Source organism: Amia ocellicauda, chromosome 21, assembly GCF_036373705.1.
Source record: "Amia ocellicauda isolate fAmiCal2 chromosome 21, fAmiCal2.hap1, whole genome shotgun sequence".
In the NCBI taxonomy this organism is placed as follows: Eukaryota; Metazoa; Chordata; class Actinopteri; order Amiiformes; family Amiidae; genus Amia; species Amia ocellicauda.
The window spans coordinates 5,379,810-5,406,085 of NC_089870.1; the positions used below are offsets into that span (position 1 = coordinate 5,379,810).

General features: G+C 40.6%; 1 protein-coding gene across 2 annotated transcripts in view; it reads left to right on the forward strand.

The window, feature by feature from the left end:
• kif26aa (kinesin family member 26Aa) overlaps nucleotides 1-26,276 on the forward strand; it is a 111,253-nt gene that overhangs the window by 45,715 nt on the left and 39,262 nt on the right. For both annotated transcript variants that reach the window (XM_066693969.1, XM_066693970.1), the window contains exons 3-4: nucleotides 7,192-7,692; nucleotides 15,313-15,497. In XM_066693969.1, the coding sequence (XP_066550066.1) occupies nucleotides 7,192-7,692; nucleotides 15,313-15,497 (686 nt within the window). The remainder of the gene's footprint in view (nucleotides 1-7,191; nucleotides 7,693-15,312; nucleotides 15,498-26,276) is intronic.

Below are 26,276 nucleotides of genomic sequence, written 5' to 3' on the forward strand. Positions count from 1 at the left end.
CAATATAACATGGATAACACATTTTTGTACAGGTGTGAATCAAGATGCTTTACATCAACACAGCCAGTTTCCTTTCTGTATTGTTTGAGATAATTTGACTTTCTTGTAAAGGAAATTCTTGAGAAATTGAAAGTTACACTGTATCATTTCAATTAAGAATATTCCATGCTACAAGAGCATTTATTTAGTTTTATCATGCACCGTGTGACAAGCCATGTGTTTAATACACATCTACCCTGACAGCAATGTTACCTTAAACATAATTACTCACTCATTGTGACAGGGAGGTTTGTTTAAGCTCTGAATTTTTTTTTTTTTTGACATGCCTGTGAGCCAGGGCCCTCATTGCCAGGGCCTACTGTGTCTGCCGCAGCTATAAAGAGCCCATAAAGCAGGGCTAGAAACAAGCATTTCACCTACAGCCCATGTAGACACAAGCCACACAGCCAGATCTCTGGTTGAAGGGCTTCTGTATTGTTGTAAATACATGTGTGTTCAACAGGCACCATCCCAGCAGGCAATGAAGCAAAGTTTTCCAGATGAGTTGTGAATCTAGTGTGAAGTTCAAATCCCATGAACACATGAAAGTAACTCTTCTGAAACCTTGTCCAAAGAATATTTGAACTTGCTTAGGGAAAAGAGAACAGCAGCTGAGTGTATTTGTCAAACCATTTTTGTTCTTCCATAACTTCATGAAAAAAACACAAACTGTAGACTTTTTAATGCTCCAAAGGGATTTTTGTTTTTCTTTTAATAAGACTTTTGTCAGAGTTGTACCCAAGCTGTGGAATGAAGATGTAAAATAAAAATGTGTAAGGCCTGAAGATTGGAGTTGAACTGCTATAGACTGTTTAATTATTATTTTCTCCCAGGATATATTATCTGTACTAGAGATAGTTGCAGGTTAATAGCTCTTTTCTTATTTTGTTTCTGCAAAGAAAAAAAAGGGTAAGAGTTAGTGATTGAATAGATGTTCCTTATCTGTGATGTGTGTCAGTTTTTGTATGGATACATCTCACTGTGCATTGTTGAGAGTGACTACAGGGCTGTAGTTTGTTCATGCTACGCTCAAATTAAGAACCGTCAAAATGAACACTGCAATGCTGCAGGGATGAGAAATTATTAAATTATATAAGAATCTTAACAATATGACTTACATTGACATATAGGAGAAAAACGTTTCTATCAAGTGCTTATGATCAGACATACATTTCCCATCCACTTTAGCTCACAGATATTCTAAAAATAAAATGTATTAATTTATTTTTATTATGTATTCTTAATATTTTTGTCACCCATGGATGCTGGCCATAATTAAGAAAATAAATGGCAGGTTCTGGACTATGGGAACTCAGATGAATACTTATTGGCTGGCAAAGGACCTATCTGGTGCTAGAATTGACCCAAGGTTTAGACTAGTTCCCTGTTTTCACTCGTAACTTTGGGAGAGAATAAGACCATTTGTAATCATATCGTTTGTGGCGTTTATAACCATATGAAAGTGATTAAACTAATGCACCTTATTTACATTTGATTAGAAAATAATGCAGTGTAAATTGTTGCTTTCATTCAGAGCTTTTTTGAGATACAAATTGGTTTGCCATGAGCAGAATCTTCAGATTTCTACAACAGGAAGAAAAAACATCAATCGCAGGGCTGTGTGACATCTTTTGTTGTTAGCATCTAGCAGTAGGATAGAATCGCATGTCACAAATGAAGACCACGCAAGAGGGTATCTGTTCCCTTACTGAGGTGAATCTCAGCCAGTTGAAGATGGACGCGAGGCATTAGACTTGGACTTACATGCCATTGGAAATGGCAGCCTGGTGTTTTGGACAATTTTTCAGTGGATCAGTTCAGTTCATTCAATTTTGGAATTGTGGCCATAGAAGTATAAAAGGTTGTCTTCTCACATGGGGGAGCAATAGGGATGAATCCCAGCAGGCCTTTCCTGTTAAGCTGCCTTCCCCTTGTCTCTCTGAGCACTGTAATTACAGCTGGAATGGTTTCCAGGCTTCCCAAGTCTACAGGGGCCCAGGCCTCCATGGGTTTACAGCCCACACACCCAGCCCCCTTCTTTAAAAGCAGCAGGAATCCTCAACCAGGGTCTCTGCTTTCATGGCTTGGCAGGGGAGTGACCAAGGAGGGGGGTAGGTGCATTACCTAAGGATGTTACTTTTATCACGGGAAGGTAATCTGTTTTAATAGCCTGCGGTGAGGAGGTTTCTAGCACTTGGAGTGTTTTAGCAGCTGTGCACATTTCTTTAGTTCCAGCTCTCTGCTTGTCATTGAGATGGTTTTGCATACCTGTGGGAAAAGTCCCAAGAGGTGAACTTAATGTGGTGGAAAGGTCGGCCCAACGCAACCTGGGAATGATTTTAGCATTTTTGAATTAAGTCTTTTAAGCGTCCTACATGAATTCGAACAATCTGAGGGAGCAATAGGAGCTTCAGAGAGCCCCACGCCAAACACACAGACCACCCTCCTCTATTTGATCCTGCTCTGAAAGAGAACCGGGTTTGACTGCATTACATTTGCATTATTTTTGCTTCGTAATAGCCACTGAGCAGCCTGTGAGTGCAAACTGATATCCTATGTGTGGAGTGCTGAGCAGTTAAATACAAAACAAGCAAACAAACTGTGGACTTATGGGTAATCTTGCCATATTCCTAGATCTGTGAAATGCTTTTACACAAAATATGGCATTCAAAACTGGCTGCAAATCGGAAAAAAAATGTATTCCATAGTCTGTTCCTTCCAGCAGTTTTGCTTCTTGTTTTTTTTTATACCCTTTGGAAATACCCTCTAGTCAAGGTCAGATGACTTTCTGACAACAGGCTGATAGCTAACAGAACAGAAAATTACGTTTCATGGCATATTTCCATTTTAATGGTCCATGGAGGAGAATGTTCAGTGTGAAACTTCATGCATTTTAAAAGGCTTACTGTTCATACATTTCAAGCGACTTACGCTAGCATCCAGCATCGCGGTCTGGTTTCATTGGCGTGCTTTCCCTTTTAGCTCGTTTCACGTGTAGGTACACATGTGTCATAGCGCGAAGCAGCTGATGTGGTCTGGTAATAAATTTCCTTTGCTGGGGTCTCATTTGCATTCAGAAGTTCAAAGGACATAAAGTTTACAAAACAAAAAGGCTTATTGTAGGTGGTTCCAGTTGAGCCTACTATTACCAGCCTCAGGCTAGGGATTTTTTAGGAAGGTACTATCCAGGCCACTTTATGTTCTTCCCATTTAATCATTATTTGTGTGCACAGAGAAAGCTAACTTGTAGAACAGTAGCCCAATTACAACTGTTCAGAAGGCGCATTTTATGCCATCTTGGCTTCTCGCATATCTATAACAAGGCCTCTTTGATTTTCCTCCAGAGTTTAATAAAATCTGCGCTGACAGGCAGTCCCAGAGGCTCCGAGCTGCGGCTGCAACCCCAGTCTGCATAGCCACCGCGATGAGTGCGACTCGGGCAGTGTTAGCGCACAAGGGCTCGGGGAAGAAGTGAGCCTTTTCGTATGCAATGGCTTGTGGAGGGGGGGGGTCAGCAACCTTGCACTTGTTCGACAAGAGCTGTGGGATCTTTAACAATTGGAATCGCACAAAGCGGCTTGGTTTTAAATCTCAATCAAGGGAAGACACCTCAACTGCTTTGTAACCCTCCCCCTCCAACAACTGTTTGTCTCGGGCAGGTTTTCCCAAACGTGGGCACTTAAGTCATAAATTGAAAAACAAAGAAACTAAACAATCAGCAAAACTGAAACTTAACCTCTTTCTTACCATTTCAGTGCTAGTATACTGCACAACAGCTTTCTTTAGAACTCCATTACTTTTTATTTAGCTGATTATTTTTGTGATAGCAAAAGCATGTATTTTTCATTTTAATTCGCATTGATTTTCTGTCCTCTTCAAACTCTTCTGAAAAGGAAGTGTGTAGCTCTTCTGGATTCAGGATTAAGATACGATTGGCTACACCGCAGTCGATTCGCTCGCTAAAGAGGGGGCTCATGCAAAGGCTTGCTGTCTTATATCCTTAGCAATTGAGGGATGTTAGACTGAAAACTTTGAAAAGTTGTGCGTGCATGAAAATCCTGTCTTAACTGGCAAAGCAGATTCGGCCAAATGTGTGTCAGAGACTGGTGTCACGTTTCGCGTCATGAAAGGCTTGCCAACGCTGTCTAATAGTTCCGCTTCCAATTGTCGGATTTGGACAGCTTGTGTGCATCTGAGAAGTTTGCATTTCGGTGGAGTTGTGTAAACCTTTTTCACTTTAACACTGCTGGACAAAAGCTCTGAATCCAAAGTCACCCGATACTGAAGCGGTGCATCCTCGCTCTGACCTCCAGCTAACTCAGAGAAACATAAACTTCAAAGACAGTTTTACAAGGGAATCTGAGTCTGTAACCTCTGTAATTGAAAAGAACAGCAGCAAGAGAGCTTTGCGTTTTTTATTAGCTTCCCTAAATCAATGCTTAACAATGTATAGAACAAGGTGTTGAGCGAAATTGATTTCTTACTCAAAGTAATGTCTCTAGGTGGGAGGGTGGACTGGTGGGGGGTGGGGGGTGGTTTCGTGTTGTGGCACTTCAATTTCTAGTCTTATTTTATCTCTTCTAGCTTCCAAATGTTTGGCAGTGGCATTTTATCACCACCGTAATCATAATCAGGGAAAGGCATTTTGGTTTTATAGGTTGTATTCCTTTATTCTTCTTCTACCAGATAGTAAAGCACCGAATAAATAAACTGCAAGAGATGTCGCTCCGGAGAGGTTTTCTCCGTAGAGCAGAAGACATACCTCGAAAACAAAGTGATGCAGGATAGCTGTAGATTTCCCCAGCTCTGATTATCGCTATAAAACTCTCAGTTAATGATGGGTTTAATGCTGCAGTGAAACTGACAGCGTGTTTTGTAGAAGGAAGCTTGACATGTTGTAAACAGGGTTACGTGCACATTGACTGCAAAACTAGAACTGGATCTATATGGACAATTAACCATTTACAAACTGTTTCAATAAGAAATCTTTAGTGTGCTTGGTTAATACCATCTTAAAAACTTAACGTTAGGTTTTTAGTCTACAAACAAAGGCTGGCAGCTTGCATTTGAGTGTCCAAGGTCTGCTAGTGGATTTTGGTGGGGGAGCTTGACACCAAAGTCTTGCTGGAAAAAAGCGAGAAATAGCTCCAAGTAACACATCTGAGTTGTTTTTAACACCGCATCTCGATCCAGTGAGTCGTCACACTCTCAGGAGCAACCGGCCTGTGAAAAACGAGGGGGTCTTTCTCCTGGTGAGGCGCTGGTGTTAAAAGTGCAAGGCAAAGAGGCCTTAATCTAGTCTGGCTGTGCAGAGCGACCGCAGTGCCTCCCATGCGGTCTCGGTAGGCTTTGGCCGCAGGCAGCATTTGCCGCCCCTCCCTCTGCGGTAGGGGACTTGTCTGACCGAGTTGCTCTCTCAGGTCTCCGCGGTGATTTTTCTTTTTTCATTACCCAGTGAGATATAAGGATTACGGTTACAGTGTAGCCGAGAGCTAAAAAGTGCGCATTGTTCCAAGTGAAAAAGCATTAAATGATACACTAATGTTCCCTTGCTTTCCTTGGTATTCGAGAATAGCTGACTGATTATATTTGTTTGGTGTTGGGCTGCTCTTCTTAATGCCGCACACATTTCCTGGAGGCATTAAACAGCCTAAGAATAGAGCACAGACCAGACCCTTGAGCTTTCCGAACAAACAGGATGAAATATTTGTCTGCATCAGATTATCTTTTTATTTTATGGTTGTTTTTTTTCCTCAGTCGGTTTCCATGCCGAAGCAGTGCTCTCATAGCCTCTGAAGTCAACGATATCGATAAAGTTGCCTCTTCCCTTTTTCTTTTCTGTTTTTTTTGCCTAGCTGGTTGTTGGCCCTAATTTCAGCCAGTTTTTAGTTATTGGGCTTCAGTGAGTTTGTCTCCACTTTTCCTAGTGTGATTAACTTCCCCTGTGAAGAGAGAGTCTGCTGTGGCTCCAAGTTTGCCCCCATCTTTTAAGACTTCGGACGTGGCACTTTAGTGTGTGGCGGTCTAAAAACGAGTCGGAACAAAGATTACTGTTCCCATTTAGTGTCTCCTAGGCCCAATTCACTCCAGTTGATTACTGCTCTGGCACAGAAGAGCATAGGCATCATAAACATTTATGTATTAGGGCCCTATTGTGCTCTCCTCACTGCTGCCAGGCTTGACTTTTTATGCTTCTTAAGAGATTTCAATGAATTTGTTTTGCACATGGGGGCTTTAGAGGAGCAGCAGGGCTACCCGCTTGGGTCTCATCCCCTCTCCTGGGCATTTCAAGAGACAGACAGGCGAAGCTGTGTTTGAAGTGTGCCTAATTATAAGAGTGAGAGGATGTGGCGTTATCAGGTGCGCCACAAACCCTTGCCTTTCATAGCAGATGATTATTTTCACGCTGGGCCTTTTATCATATGTAAATACTTATGATTTATAAATAAGCGATGATGCGGTGGGTCTTTTTTTTGTGAGCTTCTTTCCCTCCTCCTGTCTGATTTAGTGTGTCAGTCAGTCAGTCAGTCAGTCAGTCACTTGGTGAGATTTCTAGAGAGCTAATGAGGGTGCAAATGGCTTTTTTCTCTCCATGTCAGCTGCCCCTGCTTCTGAGCTCTGCTGGCAGTGAATGGGGCAATGATGTGTGAAGTACTAATGTGTCCTTACCTGTTGGAAAGGATCTGACTTGAGCGCAACCTGAGCTGAGATTCAGCCACGGAGCACCGGATACAACAGGAAGAGGATTCAATGGATTCACATGGACTTGTCGGGTTAAACCCTCTAATCTCCACTCCTTTCCTTTCCTTCTGTCTCATGTCGCCTGTGTTTGCCTTACCCTAATACTTAGGCAATTGCTGTGAAATTGGCACAAACGTTTGCAATCTGATATGCCCTTTGCAGCTGCAGCTTCAGAGTCTTTCTTTAAACAAACACTGCCCTGCAGGTCAGCAGGCATTGAAGCTTGGATTTAAACCCCAAATCTCTTGGATGTTCAAGGGAGGAAGCACTGACAACCACCTTGTGGTGAGGTCAGATTAAAAAAACATCCCAACTCTTATATGCATATTAAAATGTGCATACTCTGTGATGGTTTCTTCATTGTATTAGATTGAAACACTCTAATATGGGCCCATTGATCTTTCTTTCCAGGATCCCGGATTCGCTGCTTTCCTTTTCGACAAGCTACAAGTGCCTGACTACTCGCCGAGAGGCCAGAATGAGGCCGAGAACTGCTGCCAGGTCTGCGCCACACACCTCAACCAACTGAGGCACGAAGCCCTCCAGATGGTCCAAGCCCTCGCCCAGGTGGGCCCTAAAGACATGCCTGACTTCCCACCCAGCGCCTTCTCCGGCATCCCCCAAAGACCCGGGGCCCACAGTGTGGTCACCCTCTCCTCCCCCAAGGACTGGACTGTGCAACCGGGCAGACAGCCTGGAAAGCCTCCCAGCATCCTCCCCACCAGTGAGAGAAGGAAAGGCTTAGGTTGGCCACAGGGAGTGAGCAACATTCCCAAATCCAGTGTCCAGGTGACTGTGGGTCCAGGTGCCCTGACAAGCACATTGAGTTCAGTCACCATCCAAGCACAGCAGTACCTAGAGGGTATGTGGAGCATCTCCAGAGTCAACAACTTCCTCCCTCAGGCATATCTGGTAGGTTCAATTCCTTTGCACTTTGCACTCCAGGTGTCAGAAAACCAAAGGGTTAGCTTTAAATGAATGAAGCAAACAGCCCATAACATCCTGAAGCAGATCTGACAAAAGTAATGGCTTCCAAAATTTAATCTCACTGTTGTAAGAACATGCTATTTGGTTGTTTTTTAAATGCCATTTCTAATCGGTTCAGGTTCATTTTCAAGAAAAAGAAAGTAAATCTCTGGAGAAAAGCATATTTAATTATTGATGTCAGTTTTTTCTTCCTTTTCTTCAAATGAGAGATATATTTTGTCAATCTCCCTCTTCAGTTTGAAGAGGAACATGAAGGAAACAAATGCCAAGTCGCTGGTTGCCAGACAGGATTTCTTTCAGTCTTCTCGAATTTTCTCAGGAACACAAAGTATCTGAACCTCCTGACATTTTGGAGGCTTTGTGTTTCAGAACTCGGTTGGTGATTTGACCTTTGCTACTTCAGAAGTTGGAGACCCTGGGTGTTACCAGGTTACACACCACAGCCATTACTAATTTGATGACCTTCTCCTTTCAGCTTTTGAAAGCAGTTCCCAAAGATTGCTTTCTGATGGTTCTTTACTGATGGTTCTTTACTGCTGTGGAAGCCTATCCTGTTCTGTACTCATGGATGCCCCTTTGGTCTTGACTTAACATAGTAATTTATTAGGTTTCATTATGAACTATCTGTGTGCGGTTTAGAGATCATATCCCTCGTCTTATCGAGTTCAAGGCCAGGGCTCATCAAAAGTGACAGGCCATGTGATGCATTGAAGTCAGCTTTCGTGTGTCTCACCTTCTTGTTAAATAAATGACATGTCATAACCAGATGAAGACACAGATGTGGCCCACACAGAGCTCAAAACCACATTCATCAAGGTGATGTAACTGGTGTTAGACTTGATCGAACTGAAGTATTCATCAGTGCTGCTCAATGATCCACCACAAAAGCCATGTGAGCTCAGATCTACAGCCAAAGTTTGGACCTGGCCTGTAAACAGACTCAGAATAAGATGGCTGTCAGAACTGTATCTACAGAAGCAATTTGAATTTATAAAGTTTACGATTATCTACAGAAAAACATCAATTTACAGACGGTAGGCACTGGCAGTCACTTGAGCATTATTATTATTATTATTATACTTATAACATTATATTCCTTATCCAGGGCAACTTAGAATTGTTACAATACATCACATAATTTTTACATACAATTACCCATTAATTATACAGCTGGGTTTTTACTGGAGCAATCTAGGTAAAGTGCTTTGCTCAAGGGTACAACAGCAGTGTCCCCCACCTGGGATTGCACCCACAATCCTCTGCTCAGGAGTCCAGAGCCCTTGACCGCTACTCCACACTTCTGTCGAAGTGCATTGGTATGTGTGAGGTGTGATTTGTGGAATGCTCTGTTTGCAATCCGAACAATGGCTTATATTAAATTTAGGGATACAGCTGTTAAGTGCCTTTTGAATTATTTCTGTACCTTGCCTGCACACAATCCATATTAAAAAGGGATCGTAGCTGGAAATCTATGTCCTTTGAATTCATGCGGCTTAGTTTTCCTTCCATTCCGTCTCGGTATCGATTATGTATCAGTGCCCAGGCCATAATGGACATATAATGAGAGGGTGCAGGCACGTAAATCAATGGGGAGATTATTGGATATGTAAATGGAAGCGTGAGTCAAAGCTGAGGTAATTTTCCAGAGTGAATAGTAATCATTGATTAGGAGAGAAGATCTGTAATACCAGTAATGGTGGCAGTGGTGCGGGTGGGGTGGGGAGAAGGTGCTATTTCTGGATTAGTGATCACATCTACGAGAGATGTGCTTTCATCTGAGGAATGTAGGTGATGAACACTAGAGTGGGCACTGTTTATAAAGGTGTGCCACACTGCAGCTGGATTTTCATTGACAGGGAGGGATTTCGGTGGAATATATCACACTCTGTTTTTTGTTTTCTGTTTTTTTTCTTGACTTGTTTTCTCATGCATTATTAAATTGCCAGTGATCGCTGCATGTGAATCACATAACATATCAAGTGTCAATCAAGACTGAAGGAGTGTGTTTCTCTAGTGCCGGGGGAACACTGTGGCTTGGCACACACATGCTAGATTCCTCATAGGACAACAACTCAACAATCAGCCTGCATCCCTACCTTCCAGACCACACAGCCAAACTATTTAATGGCAAGCCTGTTTTCCCACGTGTTCTTTTCAATAATGTGGGCACAAGTCCATCTGTGTCTTTGGTATGGGTAGGAATGGGGACTTTTAGGTTACATTATTGCTTGTTGTCATTTTTTCTGTATTATGTTAGGGGATTCGTTTTAGAAAGAAAAAGTCCTAGTAAGCGGCTGATACATTTTGAAGCTAAGCTATATTGCTGAAAATCGTCTGAGTTGTTGGAAGAATGGAAAGAAATCGTTTTCTCATGTTCAATAAGTTCTAGTGAGGAATGCACCACTAGCACTTTATGTAGAAGGATTGAAGAAAGATGTGCTCTGTTGGATTGGAACTTTTCAATTGGACTCGTTACTTTTGCTTCAGGATATTTAATAAAAGAAATCACAGATTGTTTTTGTTTTTTTGCCGTTATTTTTATAGCCCTTTCTTTCATTAATATGAGTTCCAGCGACTGAACAAACACAGACCATCCTTTGTTATTAAAAAGCTGCCAGTGTAATTCTTGAAACAAACTTGATTTCTTGAGGGAAAAGTAAAACGTTGCAATCAGACAAAAGGAAGAGTGAGACACTGTTGCAAGCAATTCTTCAGAGAGAAGTCTAATCTAAGAGGCCTCGGGCGTTATCACTGCACATACGCTAATGGGGCATCTTGCAAATGTATTGTGAGCACCCAGAGCACCAGGAAATGTCTGTGATTTGGTCGGAAGAAAGGCAGAAATGTAAAAGTCAACAGATGGGACTGCAGGTTCACCTGAAGTGAAAAAAGACACTCTGACATCCATCTGGGAGACGTAATTAGAAGGCTGCACACACATTTCTGCTCCCCATATTATTATTCTTTTAAATCTGACTGCTTTGTTTCTTAATGTGGATTGCGATTTTAAAGCTTTACCATTGGACATTAGAAACTGTGAAATATTCTCCAGAAACTTTATTTTTTGTTACTACTCATACAGAGAATTCATGCAGAGAAATAAGATTGAATGGTACATGAATATAACTGCACTTTTTCGACAGAATTATGATCAATATAATAACCTCCCCTAACACTGTTCTATCTTCACCCTACAGGAAGTTATAGAGATCATTTTCGGTTGTTTATGAGCTGAAGTCGGCGCAGCTCACTGCCAATAGAGTTGTAACTGTGATCGTTCCTTTCTGAGATATTACGTATAATGAATAAGATCTAAACCACAGGCACACTAGAGTATTGTGTGAATACGATTAAGAAAACACACAGAAAGAAAGCGGAGAAGAAACACTCGAATAACTGCAGTCTTTAGTGCAAAAGGTTAACACACATCCCTTGTGTAGCCTGAAATTGTGTTGTGGAGCATGCACTGATTTAACTATTCCATCCGTGGTTATAGAACTGAGCCACCTCAGATTTCTGGATCCCATATGATGTCGTCTGGACCATCTGTGTTATCCCCATCTGTGGGGATAACTACATTTGATTTTAATAATTATTCCACACTTCTCATTTGAGACTTTGCTCTTGTCACTTGAGGACACAGCTGTTTGTTCCAGAGCATTCTCCACTTAACTTTTATAATATTTAATTTTGAATTTGAATTATACAAATTATGACAATGGACAGACTTGTTTTTTTAATGCATCAATAAAGATAGAACAGAGCTGTCGATGGTTCTCTAATACAGTTTTCCTGGTAAGCAGTACAGAAGCTGCAAGGATAACTTTAAAAGTTGTACATTTCCCCCTCCCCCTATCAAAATCAATAAAGATCACTAAATGTATTAGACACCTGAATGATGCAGTTGATGAACGATCATTGATACAAAGTGTCTTCTCAGGCTTCTAGCTTCACACCACATGATGCTCATGGTGGACAGGAACTCAGCACATACTTTATTGTGATGACTGTTTTGTAGGTACAGGATCCACATAAACACACATCCTGATTTTGAGGGTAATACAACACACGTGCATATTTAATTAAAGAGCAACCTTCTTAAAATGTGGTCAAGCTCCAATATATATTCCTCAACAAAGACTACAACTTCAAAGCAGTTCAGTTGGTCTAAAACATGTACTGTAACAACCACTGTAGTTAATTTGTTATGTAAAGGAAGTTTAATCGTTTATTTATGACTGACTCAAATAGTGATTTGAAAACGTGTCAAAGTTGAGCAATACTATATTCTGAAAACAGCTTTGTGTTTGATTCTAGAAAGATGGCTAAATAACCTCGATAAATCTGGTCCTTTCCCTCCCACTCATAGCCGTTCTTCATAAATTACCATCGGTCTGGATTAAATCCATGCAAATGTATCTAGCCCTGGGTAATAATGGCTCGCTGCCCACTGGGATCAAAGATCACTGGGGGATCCCCTATAGGTACAAGCGCTAAGATGGGCTGGCCTTTTTACTGCCAAAGGTTTGATGGAGGGGATGCACCCCTTTGGCCTGTAATTGTCTGAAACAGCAGGAGAGGAAGACCGGTGTCTGCAGCACTTTTTGAAGGATGGCAACAGACAGAAGGGATGTGATCTGTAACGGAGTCTCATTACCAGCAGCTAAGCTTTGAATGGAAGCTGGACCCCGGCACGGCTAACAATGCCGGCCTAATTAACAGACTGGGGACCCCGCTCCCTGTTTCGTACCGAGGGTCTGCAGGTTTTCGAGACACCGAGGAAAAAAACGGCCTAAGAACTCCCGTCTCCCACGAGGAAGGTGGCTGACAGCCGTCGGCAGCCTTCTATTCTCCTTCCCTCTTTGTTTCTTATTAACCCAGTGCCCTCGCGGAATAGGTCTTAACACCGCTTCAGACTAGCATGGCCCACACTGATTTGACAGGCGAGAGTCTATACTCAGATGGCATAGGGGGATATGAGAAACAAGAACGGGAGACATGGTATTGCTATGGATATTTTAAGCCAGTTGCCATGCTTCAAATTCTGATATAGGATTGCTTCAAACGTAGACTGGGGGTTGCTGACTACATACTGGAGATGGTCATCATCTGTCTGACATGCGGGTAGAAATACAGTACACAATTTATGCCATATGAAAGAATACATGTACATAGTTATGCATATCCTATCACGGAAAGCCTCAATGTCATTGCCATTATTGTTATTATTTTTCTTAGCCGTCGGTGACTTCACAAGAAACACTTTGAAAGCATAAAAGTGCAGTAAATACAATTGGTACAAAGTACAGTAAGCATACATCCTAGTGCAAATTAGTTAACAAGTGAAGACATAATGCATTTAAGTCCCAGGTATGTGCTAAAGGCTGGGGTAGGCATTGAAATTACAGTGAAATAGAAGTGCTAACAATACGTATGTGATCAGGAACATAGTTTAATAAGAGAGTACATTCCACATAATTGAATACATGGAAGGGAATTGTTTTCTCTTCCATTTCCTTACTTCTCTGAGACATAATTGGAAAACGTTTTTTTTGGTTAATTTATATTTATTATGTGGAAAAGCTTGTGTACCTGAATCACAAGACACTTTTAGTAAAAATAAACAAGTTCTTTTGTTAGATGACTTGTATAAGAAGATTAATATGTTTGTACAACTGAGTTAAAACCAAATTCAGTGTAAGCTTATAAATGAAATGAAATGAAAGTCCACTACAGCTAACATTTATCAGCCCGAAACACTGTTTAGTAGTAAATTGTTTTGTGGAGGAGGGCAGAAATGTTTATATGAACAGATATATTTATTTTTCATTTACTATATATGTATAATGTATAATTAAACATTTAAATAAAATGAAACCACTTCTTGTACAAATAATTTAAAAACAAACCAACAACAACTAATTTGTAATGTTAATCAGTTAATAAATGGGAAAATATGGCTTTTATCTTTCAGGGTCTTGAAATGCCATTTTAATATTCACTTGGTTAATGAGAGGATATGCATTTGCTTTAGTTATTATATTCTTGGTAATCAATTTGCCTTGCTTGACTTGAAGATTATGTTAATAAGACAGTTATTTTGTGAGGAATAATAAAACGGGTTATCACTCAGGGCCTGAGTACATATTACTCCCCGAGGCACCTAAAAAAAAGATTCTTTTTATTCTCCTCCGAGATACACTCAACCATTGTATTGCCTGCATTTTTTATATATTTTTTATTGCTGCCATATATTTACACAAGGGTTTCCATGTCATTTTTTATAGTAAAGGAATGAAATGGATCCCGCCATTTCTTTTAGTTGATATAATAAAAGATGTATAATGTCAAATCTGTGTGTTATATTTGCAGCTGATACAATATGTCGTGTTTGAAGCGAAAAAAAAGATTATTCTGTCTCCCTGCTATTGACCGATCTATAGCAACATAAGATTATATATCTTTTTCTCTTGTCATCTTTTTGTCACGGACGCTGCTGAAATGCCCTGCTGTAATCCTATTCGCCATCGTGTACAAGCACAGTGAAATTGTTGAATAATCAACTTAGTGACTTGTTCAGCAATTGTTGTTGAGATAATCCAGTGACCCATGTGTTAGACCCATTAACAAGTTAAACAGAAAAAAATAATCGTGAACCTCAGTTTCACAGACATGAAGAACATTCGCATGGATAGCAGAGCAGTGGGTGTGGAAAAAAAAGGTTTATTTTGAACAGGAGCAAGTTGCTAATATCCACATTTGTGTGCCCATGGCAGTCTTCTAAACATCAGCCTCTGTCAGGGGAGACTGGTTGTATATTGCATACAGGTAGCTGTGGCTTCCAGCTAAGGGACTGCTGCGAAATGCTTTGTGACAGGTGGGAATGAGGAGTGAGATAAGCAGCCATGCCAGTGGCCAAATGAGAAACGCAACAATGAGAGGGCTCTGTTTATCTTGTGCCTGTTTCCTTCATGCTTGTCAGTCTATTTAAGTGTGAATCATCCTGACCAAAGCTGCCCGTGCTCACTTGGCTTGTCGGTGGCGGTCATGGTTGTAAACCTTGCCCATGCGGAGCACTGTAGGACTTACTCATTGTCCATTATGGCTTCTAACTGTCAGGGCCCTGACTTATGCCACCTGGCCCACACTCGGGAATCAAAGACTTCTGCTGGCTTGGGTGGCCTGTCACTCAAAGCCAGCTGTAAGAAGAGCAATATCTGCTTCTTCAGGCACTGTGCTGCATAGCGGCCTTCTTTCTGAATTCACTTGTAAGGGTGTAAATAAACAGGAGAGAAAAACAGTGAGGGACATTCATCAATGTAAATTCACATTTTCACGGTTTTCATGGTTTCACAGCCTCTGATTTTTGTAATTTGTAAATATGACATTGTACCAGTTTGATTCTTTTACTTCCCATTGTGCTTGGCCATGACCTACTCCATGTTCATGTACGGCAGGGGGCAGCACTGTCTATTTGTGCAGAAAGCATGAAAAAAAAATGGACAACTGGATAAAACGGTGTCGTCTCTGTTTGTGTCTCCACAGGCTCCGGCTCCGGCCTCGGCAGGAGAGAATGGGAGGGAAGGGTCAGGGGGGGAACCCCAATGCGCCAGCGTGGGTGCCTGTGTGTCCGCGGCCCCTCAGCCCAGTGCCGTGCCCACCAGTCAGGGCGTGGTGGGGCCCCCTGCAGTCAGCCAGGGCACATCCGCCGCGGCTTCCTTCTTCATTAGGTAAGAATGAACTCTGTCTGTATCCCTGGTATCCCTTAGAGGCCTGCATTCACACATTTAGCTGAAGTCATATTTAAATACATGTCAGGAGCTGGGAAGCTGTTATTAAGGGCCTATCATTTTATATTTGCATTTTATGATATTCCTTGTTTGCTACGCTGCACTGTGCCACGATTCCCTGTGCTTTTCCTGCCCTGCTTATTACTTTTTGAGAAAGCGTTCCTGCCCTTGGCTAGCCCACTGCTATGGTATTTTCTTATTTCCCGCTGGGAATGCGAGCCATGATGATAGCTCTGTGTAATGCGGTAAAATGTCAGTGATAGATGCATCGACTGGTCAGTTGGAAACAGGAGCAGGGCGAGCGAAACCCTGATGCATTCTACAGGAGAATCATGTATGTAATGAATGGCTGCCTCGGGGAAGCTGGGTAATAGTGATGTATTAGCTTTTAATGGTAGCTGGTGCTAAAAGACTCCCAAAGTAGAGGAAATTGCAGTTCACTGTCAGACCTACGGTTTCATATTTGTGGAGTGTGACAGAAATGTTAGCGATTTTAGTCCGCAATATGGGAACTAAATGAAACCCCCTGCCAAGTTATTGGAAGGTGGGAAAAATTAGAACATGCAAAAAAAAATGTCTCATCTATACAAGGCAGTTGCAACTCCCTGGACCTGAATTTGTGTCAATTCCTGAGAGCAGGCAGGTTAAATGTGAGCAACTTCCTGTGACGGCACAAGCTGACCTGCCTGCACTGGGGTTAATTTCGTTGACTGATTTTTATAATTTCTCTGTTTGTTTTGGACACCCATGAGAAAAAACTAAAAGAACAAAAAACTTGGAGGTACTGCAAGGACATCAAGGAAAGTCAAGTTTTCAAATGTATGCAAATGAAAACATGGAGAGAATTCAGATAGGCAGGAGAACGTGGAAGCTCATTGCATCTCAAGATCTTTGTGTTTTGTTTTTATTTGTCAGCTTGAATAAATTGTCTCAATGCTGACTTCAGTAACTATGGCAATTTGTATATTCTATCATTCTAAAAACCCACTACTATGGTATACAGTGACATTTCTTTAAAATACCTTACAAACACATAGTGGATGTGTTGTCAAGAATAGTTCTCATTGTCATTAAGATTACTGTTCAATTTACAAACAATCTATTTGGGTACACTTTGCAATATGTGTACATGTAACTGCAGGTATGTGTCATACACTCATTCAGTACTAGGCTAGTATTGACTCATGGGTATACTACAGTTCTATGATTCACTTTGTTATTGGACAGCAGATTTTTTAACATGACTGCACTGGTCTTAGAATTATGTTGCCTCTATACTATCATATGGGTAATTTCTGCTTTAATACATTTAAATTGTAATAAATGTTAATTTTCTGGAGTATTCCATCATAATGATTTAAAGGTATACCATACTTTCAGATTGCATAAGTCCATCAGCTGGGAACTCCACATTATGCAAAACAAGGACATCCCGCCATCCTTCATCTTTCACTGTCCGAGCAAATATTTTGAAGAGACGGGCATTGACGTTTCCTGCATTGTAGAGTTCATTGTAATATATGCTAATGCAGTTTGCTCAGTAGTCACATACAGTATGCATGAGCTTTGTTCAAAAGCCCCATGTCAACCTGCTTAGAGCAAATGCCCATGTCTGTTAACAAATTCATTCCACTCTGCCTGTTAACTGGTGCATTGCAATTCAACTGGGAACAGATCCTGAAGAGCTTCAAATTGGTACAGAGTGTTTTGGGAGTTATTAAAGTATAAGGTTTTGTGAGCCATTCTTTCTGGATTTTTTGAAATCATTATTTATCTGAAGAAAATTAATAACTGTATAAACAACAAGCTGAGGACACTGGGAATTTCAAACATTATCAAATCCAACCCTCCTTTAATCTCACGTGCCCCCTAGACACACATTTGACATTCAGTTATGCAATAGAACTAAACATCTCATGATAATATCATCTTCTGTTTGTTTCAAGGTAATCTGAAATAATAGCAGGTTCACACTCAAGTGACCAATAGACCAAGAGCTAACTCTTCATTTGTAAGGCTGTATGTTAAGTCTTTGCTATGAACTGCAACTCTTAATATAATAATAGACAGTACGCAACAAAGAAACATTGAAAATGCAACCTTCACCTTACCTGAGAACAACAGCTTATATTAACAGGAATAAACAGGATACATGGTGCATCATGGGACAGAAATTGGAGCTCATTTTATTAAAATTAATTAAATAATTATAACATTGTTTTAGGTAATGTTCCTTGTGGCGCTCTTCACTTCTTCTCTTAGGCCTTTTCATTTTTTATTTAGTACTTTATACTCAGGAAGTCAGAGTTACATCCACATGATTGATATAAGCCGAGACATGAGGCAAACCTAGATATATTTCAGAATATAATATATTGTAACTGTACACCAGATTGAACCAATGAATTGTCAAACCGGATTGAACAAAAGATATATCCTTCTAACAATTGCCAGGGACCATTGGCATTTTGTGTATTGTTTATTTGTTTCCATGCAGAATCTGTTAATCTTCGTTAGACAGATTCATCAACCTTGCACTAATAATCTGTAATGGGTGACTGGGGCCAAGAAATATGCTTGGTACTAACTAATGCGGTGCTAATGGGAGCTTCTTGTCAACGGGATTCGGGCTTTGGCACAGACTCTTCTGTCCTCCCATCACTGCCTGCGCTCACCTGATCCCTTGACTCCTAGGCCCTTGTCTATGCTGTGGTCTTATGAGTTTAACGTACAGCATAGCTAGACTGAGGGTGCTGTTTTTTCTCTCTTCTACCCTCAAACTACAGTTATTTGTGCTTTCAAGTCTATCCAGGATTTTTCATACTTTGTTCTGACAGTGAATACACTTAGCTGATGGTAAAACAAATTTGCCTTTTGCTTTTCTTCATTATTTTGATAAATTAACATCTATTTCATAATTCATTAAAAATACAACTCACAATCTCAGAATTCTTGTACTCTTTTGAGTAATTAAGTTTTGTATTCTTTTTTTGTGAAAGGCTGGGCAGTGTGGATGCTTTTATAATGCAAAAGTATGACAGCAAGCTCTGAAAGGATATAGCTTATCATACCCTTAGCAAAAGTTGAAAGACTTTGAATAAACACAATCTCCCGACTATTCCTTCAGATAGAAACCAGTTCCGATTCTGTGTGGCTCGGAAAAAACCCAATGAAGGATGGAGGGTTTTTGTTTGATGTATTAGTCTTTCTACCTAAGACAAACTGGTAAACAGAGGTTACTAAATACTGATGTTTTTGGTGTCTTGAAATGCACGTGTTCGTCTCTCACTTTGAAACGTTTTCCATGATATCCCTCATGTTAACAAAACAGGACTTTTCAACTGCTTTATCTGTTTGATTTGACGTGGTTGACAGAATAGAAGTCTTCTGAGTTCTATAATTGAAGAATGAAGGAATGGATTTAAAGAATGGGAATCTAATTTTGCTTGCATCATTCTGCTGTTTAGAGAAAAGCCTCCTGGCTCTCTTTTGCTCTTTTTTTTTGTTCTGATCAACTCGTTTCTGCTAAAACAATGTCTGACTCTGTCAATGATGAGCAATTGCCCAGCAGACTGACCGTGAAACAGCCCCCTTATAATTGAGGTTAGTGAAAGGCCAGGCTCCTTATCAGTTTTAACTGTGTGCGTGTGCATGCGTTTGTAATAGGGGTTGGGGGGGGGGACAGCTTGCGAATGCTCGGCAAACTGATTGTTCTGTGACTGAGCATATGATTAGGGTATTGACACTCCGTTCTTAATGAAAAAGGCAGGACAAACAACAGCCAGCAAGCTCCCGACTGCTAAATGACTAATGTATTTTTGTGCCACGCATCCTACTGCTCAATTAGTACCTGCACATTGCACCAGGTATATTAATTCATCTTAAACAGTGCACCAGGAATAGCATAAGCAGACGAGACAGGGAGAAAGATCATTTTCTGAGTTATCGCTCTCATGCCTGCATAAGCTGGATCGAAAATGAAGCTCATTAGTTTAAAACACGGTCGAGGCTCCTTGTATTGAATGCATATTGAAGTTGAATAAAACACCACAGTAAACAATTTTAACCAAATTCAGATCTATGCTTTGTGAGCAGGGAAACATCTCAACCTGGTATAGCAGCTGGTCCATTTTTCTTCTGGAATATGTCAGGGGAGAAAACCAAAATTATTTTATGATACACATCCAAAACCACATGGCACTATCCAGGTGAGATGAGCCTACTTAACATAGGTTGTTAGGGAATTCCTCTGTAATTGTTCATGAGCCCCAAGGCCAGGGGCTTTGTGTAGGAACACTCTTTAAGATGGGACTTTGGGAAGTAACCATAGAAACAAATGTTTTTCACACAAAAAAGGGGGAAGGGGATTGAAACCTCCCCATCACTCAACACTGAAACATATGCACAGCTAAAATCAACTATCATTTTCCAAAATATAATATCCCTTGCCATATGAATCCAGCCATTGTGGATTAGATGTATCTTCTCTCTTCATGTCCTTACATTTTAGCACTTGTCTTGGCAGAATTAACAAATGCAGGAAACAATTTGACTAGCAGAAGCTTTAGGCGAAGGGAATTTCATTAAACTTCAGAATGAATTGCCAGGACTTTTCAAGTCAGCGATCAAGCAAAATATCAGTGCATGAAGATATTGTTGATTACTCTTGGGATACTCTGTGATGCTTTTCAGTTTGCTCTCGGATTCTAGCGGTTAGCTTTCTAATGAAGCCATTTCGGAGAATAACTGGAGACAAGCTCCAAGAACTAACCCCAATTTCTCCATTACTCTTTATGTAGAGCTTCACTGAATGTGTCCAAGACTATGTTTATTCAAATTAGTGTTAACCACCAAGCTGGAAATGCGAACAATATCTTTGAGAAGAGTTTTGTGGGCTGCCATTATCATCTTATCTAATAATGGCAAAATACTCCTGCTGGTACATGTACATTGAAACCATGGAGACGCCAATGTAAGCACCTTCCAGGAACATATGAAGTACAAAAACAGATGTGTATTTGTGATCTATGTGTACAATTTGCCTAAGGAGCTGAGAGCCCCTGAGGTTTCCTTTTCTAAATGGGTGGGGGTGCCCTGTCATACTCACTCACTCAGTCAGCACTGAAGATAATGCCGGCTGGTCAGGCAGTCCAAAAGAGGGGTGGGGGGGGTACAAAAAAAAGAAAGAAGAAAATCATCTGTTTGCCCTGCAATTTTTGACTGACAGCCTTAATCCTTGTCAGTAACAAATTGGCAAAACAGATTAGGCCCCGCCACTGAAAGGCAATGAAAGGCTGGGTTCTGAAGTGCTGCAGCAAATCTCTGGGATAAAGTGTAACGGCTTCAGTTTGTTTACTGGATGGGAAGTAGTCACAGATGGTTGGCAAGCTCGGGCTGAGGGACCAGGCAGACTGCTGCAGACCTGTAGAGGGAATTGGTGAAGACACAGCTATGGGGCTGAAGTAAGTGATTCAGATTTGTACGTTTCCTGTTCCTTTTGCAGGCAATAGTTTGGAAAAAGTTTAATGAAATGTCTTGGGAGGGATGTGTGCTACATGAGATGTAAGGTTTTGTTTGTTGGGTAATGTTGTACAAAGACTTTCACCACAGAGAGATGGAGAGTCATAGATGAATGGTTGGGAGCAACCACATAACCATGAATGAAGCTGAAGCTGATGTTTTCTGGTTTAAAATTGTAATATATTGGGGACTGTAATGGCCGAGATTTGTGTTTTGTAGTATTGCAGATTGCTAAGCATCTTGTTATCTTTTATAGTAGTCTTTTCTGGAAGAACATCAAGGAATAAATCCTTGCGTTTTTCTACAAAAACAAACTCCCAAGAAACAACATACAAAACTAAACTCGTTGCCTGTATGGAACATTGGTATCTTCCATTTTTATAATTTCCAATATACTTGAAAAGTTCATGTTCCTGGTTATAAGGATCTCAACTTTATTGCATTTTGGTCTTGATTTAGATGTAAATGGATACATCCTGTATTGCATACAGGTAAGAAGGCTGGTAAAGCTATCAATAACATTTCCAGCATCCTCAGTCTATAGGTGTTGATGGAGCCACCACTCCATTGCTCAAGGGAGCAACTCAAAACCTTCCTGTCCTCAGGGCCTATTGTTTGACTTCCACAGCCAGATGGATCACATCACAGCTTTCCCTCCCCCTATCTCTGTTGGGTAAATGGTGTTAATGGTGCTACTGGTTCCAGCCCCCCCCCCCTTCCTAAATCCTCCTTGGATTCTCAACTCCATTTAAGGAGACAGAAACCATGAATTTAACCCTTGCCTCTTTCCCCAAAATGTTCCAAGCAGAACTCTGGGGAAACTTTTCTTAAATTTTCTTGTAAACCTCTCAAGTTCTGCATGTTGTTATTATAAGTACAAATATTTACATAACTGCTACTGTGGTAAATAATTTTATTTACACAGTGAAATGCTATTGTGACATAGACTGAAAGTATGATAAAATAGGAGAGCATAGTGTTAGCAGGTGAATTCACTGGAAGGAACAAAGGAAAGCTATTGTAAGAAATATGTACATGTGTTTAATTCCACTGTACTGTGGAGTTTCAGGTTTAAAATAGTTACAATGTCAGTGGATCACCTTTCCTTGGCCACTGTTGTGACATTTTCCCTCAGACTCAATTTAAATGTCTGGTGGAAGGTAAACAATGTAGTTGACTAAATCCACTCTGCCACTTGTCCAGCGTGCCCCAGGGTTATTGCACAGGACTTTGAAATGGGTCTGGCAACCTGCTTCATTAAACACAAAGCCAGGAGTTCTTATCTAGCTATCGGGAAGGGGAATTCTCTTCCTAAGGAGATGTCCCCGCAAACATTAACAAAACTTCCATTTGAGGATATTATAATGGGATTAATAGATCAATGTTGGGAAGAAATGGTTTTCTAGTTGCCAATCAGGTGATTGTTGACCATATTGGCCCTTTGGCATCAATAAACAATGGCTTTGCTCTACAAGAACTGAAAACAGGTTAAGAAGGAGTTGGTGGAGAGGAATGTTTTGGTGGGCAGTGGGAACTCTGCAACTTCAGCAAACAACCCTCTAATTGCTTCTGTTATTCTTCCCAAGCAGTGGGTCATCCATTCATATTGAAATGGCTACAAATGTAAAAGCACCGGGGCCTTGGGTGGCCACATTGACTGTTAAATGTCAAGAATACGTGGGTGTGTGCTAGTCATGGGCAGCCAACAGACAGGTCAGTCATGTGTGGTACAAAAGGCAAGTTCAGGCTACTCTTTGCTTTCCTAGAAATCCCATTTATAGAGAACGGGTGTTTCTTGTGTCATGGATACATTAAACTCTTGCACTTGTTTCGCACTTGAATCTAATCCCTCAGACGATGTGAGCGGCAGGCCCTGTGGATTACTCGAGAAGCAAAAATAGAACTGAAAAAAAAGACAAAAGCTGGATCTTAGACGTCTCATACTTCACCATCTAGCTTTAATATTTGATCTGCATGGTAGCCTACACTTGAGCAAGAGTTCAAATCAAGGGCTTCTGCTCTGGCGACAAAGGGAATTTGTGGAGCTCTGCAAAGAATTAGCTGGGAGCAACTGGAAGTTTATGATTGTGGGTCGATAATCTTGGTTTCAAAGATACAAAAACATAAAAGCTACATGGCTGTTTCTGTCTTGAAATACAAGCAAGGTCTGATGTCTTTGATGCGATTCCAAATGTGCTAGAAAGTGGGAAACTTTCCCTGCAGTGGAGATTGTGGTAAAGTTATATGCCAAAGAATAAAAATGTAAGTGTAATCTCAGACATGTCATTTATAAAAGCAATACCATTAAACAAGAAGTTGACAAGTGACCAAACAAATATTTCAGTTCAACCAGCTCACATTGGCTTTTATTTATTTATTAATGAAATGTCTTCAGAAGGTTAAAAAAGATTCTCTCAAGCGTCATGGTGAGATTTTTACTTGTTGAGCCTCTTGATTGAGTGTGTCAGGTGCTTAAGTGCAACCATTGTTATGCTAAAAATGGTCGGTCCACTCCAGGAGACTGAAAAGAAAGGTAGAATATTGCTCTTAAGTAATTGCAGTGTCATGTCTTTCTAATGTTCTGGGGGCAAAATGCTTTCTTTCCACTAATGTCTGTTTTATTTTTTTTGGATGCAAATCAAGCTGGGGCTCTGTGTCTCACTTTCATTTTCTGCAGGGCAAACTATGCTTGGAAATAAAAATGCTCCTATGATTGAATCTGCTGTTTTTGGCTAATGTCCAGGTCATATTAAAATTGAATAACCACATCTAGAATAGTCATAGTTTGAGATGTGCTGTGGAGTAAGGAACGTGGCACTTTTATCGGTGTGAGTTAATTGTTACTGTAGTTGTCTAGACTGATCTATTAATTCTTTGCACTTTCCCAGTTCAGTATGCAAATAGCTACATTTTATCACCTGTTATTTTTCAGTTTTGTTTACCGCTTACCTTCTGTGCCGCACTTTTCTTTAGCTGTTTTGCTTCTGGCATGGTATAACAGAATAAATAATTGCACGACTCTCTCACATCCTTCCAATGACTTTCCCATTGTGCCAACAAGTCTTTGCCTTTCGAAGCAAAACTACATGCTAATTGATGCTTTAGTCTAAAGAGCCTGAAGCTCATGCCAAATTCCCAAACTGATAGCACTGTTTAAGGATTTGTACATATTCATCTGGCCTCTTCAGTGTCTTTTTTTTGTATTTTTATGGAAATGTGTGTTTCATGGTTGTCAATATGTGCACTCCAGGTTTTGGTGCAAATGAGCATTGAGAGCAGTGGTATTGTCAAGGTAGCCTCTTACGTATTTACCTAATCAGGGCTTAAATTTAATTTCTCTCCCCCTTTATTGTGGTTCATGATTTAGCTGTTGAAGGGGACCTGGGCACCAAGCTTGTTAGGATTTCAGTGAAGCCGAAAGTCAGCTGTTGAACCGGATTGCCTTGTTCTGGAGAGGAGAGTAGGAAGGTGCAAGGATCCAGGCAGACGGAGTTGTTTTACTTTCACCAAGGGAGTCTGCAAAGATTAATTTTGTTCTGCTAGGCATAGCACATGGCTAAAATTGTGGCAATTCCAATTACACAAGAATGTATTCAGCATTACACAGAGAGAGGCAATAGGGTATTGTGTTTACGAGAGCCGTAACATATGGCAAACAGCGCTACTGTTTCAGATGGGGGGGTAATAAAAATGTAAAAATCATTCTGTGATTATTTATATCTGCACCCACTTGCAGCGGATCATTTCCTGGTATTTGTTCCTGTTCTCTGTTATTTTAGACCACAGAGCTCTTCTTTCAGAAATTAGTTGAATGTATGTCTGTAAACATGTTTGTATGTCTACATGAAAATATTTGTGTGGAAAACTATTGTGACAGCACATGAGGATAGTAGCTAGGGCATTTCAAACCTGAATATGCACAATAGAATCAGTCTTTTCTGGATTTATGTAAAGGACATGATATTGTAGTGAGTTGCCTGTCACTCAAAACGTAATTCCTCATTAGAGATAGTTTATTCACTTCATCTAACCATTCGTTATACTTGCCGTTCCGTGCGATACTAATTTGTGAGATTGTATTACGGAACAAGCTTTTCCTTCTCTTCCAAAATGTAAATAAGGTCAAAACGTCAGCCCACCATCCCTATTTTGAGTGGCTGAATTATTGTAAACTGAGATCCACTGTCTTCACACCCACCATTCCCCTTACTTGCACCATTTTGTCCATGTTCCTAAATCAGATATCCCTCGTTCCTATGGTGTCTACTGACTAGGATATAGATCGCAGATTAAAAAACACATGTAGGCCCTGTCTGTCTTTCAAAGCGGAGCATGGTCGGCTGTTGATTAATCAGTCACAAATGTTCCCAGCAGCCATCGAACTGTTTGTTGTGAGAAGACTGCACAAATAAATAATCACTAGGTGTCAGTCATCCCTGCTTCGAAATGATTAATGAGGGATATGGAGAACTCTTTCTCTGTTTTTTTTGCTCTTTTTTTTTGCCAGTGATTAATTAGGGAGACCTGCAATGCCTACAGCCCACACAGGCATGGGGTTAAACTGTTTTGTCTCTTTAATTTAAAAGGCAGCAGAGACACTGATTATAGACCCACTTGCCTTCCAAAGTCAGTTTTCAATAGTCTGCGGAGACTAGGAAAGAGTGTTTTTTTGGTCATGTTGGGAGGATTTGGTGGTGTTACTGTTGGAAAATGTCAATAGGTGGACAGTCTCTCTTGTAGGATTGTAGAAAGGTAACAGGCACACATCTGCACTACCTATCATTAAGTGAATGGAATGGTTTAAAGATTGTTGGCACCTCTTTAGAAATCCGCTCAAATGTTTACATCCTGTTTCATTTTGGCTTGTGTTTACGCCGCATTTCAGTCTTGGAGTGGACTTTACTTTCAGAGATCTATCTCCAGCATTCTGATCAACCTATTAACAGGAGTTGACACAGCCATGACTGGGCAACAAAACCCATATAGCTGCAAGGAATCCCGGATGAGATAAAAGCATGTGTTGATCTCTGATAGCAGCACTAAAGGAAGTTTACCAATAATATAAAAGGAAACTCCAGTCATTTCTCAGTTGTCAGCCATGAAGTACTACTGCAAATGGAACTCATTTCCTTCTTTAGAAACCCAGGAAAAATTCTTAAATGTGATTTCTTTTTCTGTATTTCTAGACCAGACAGACCT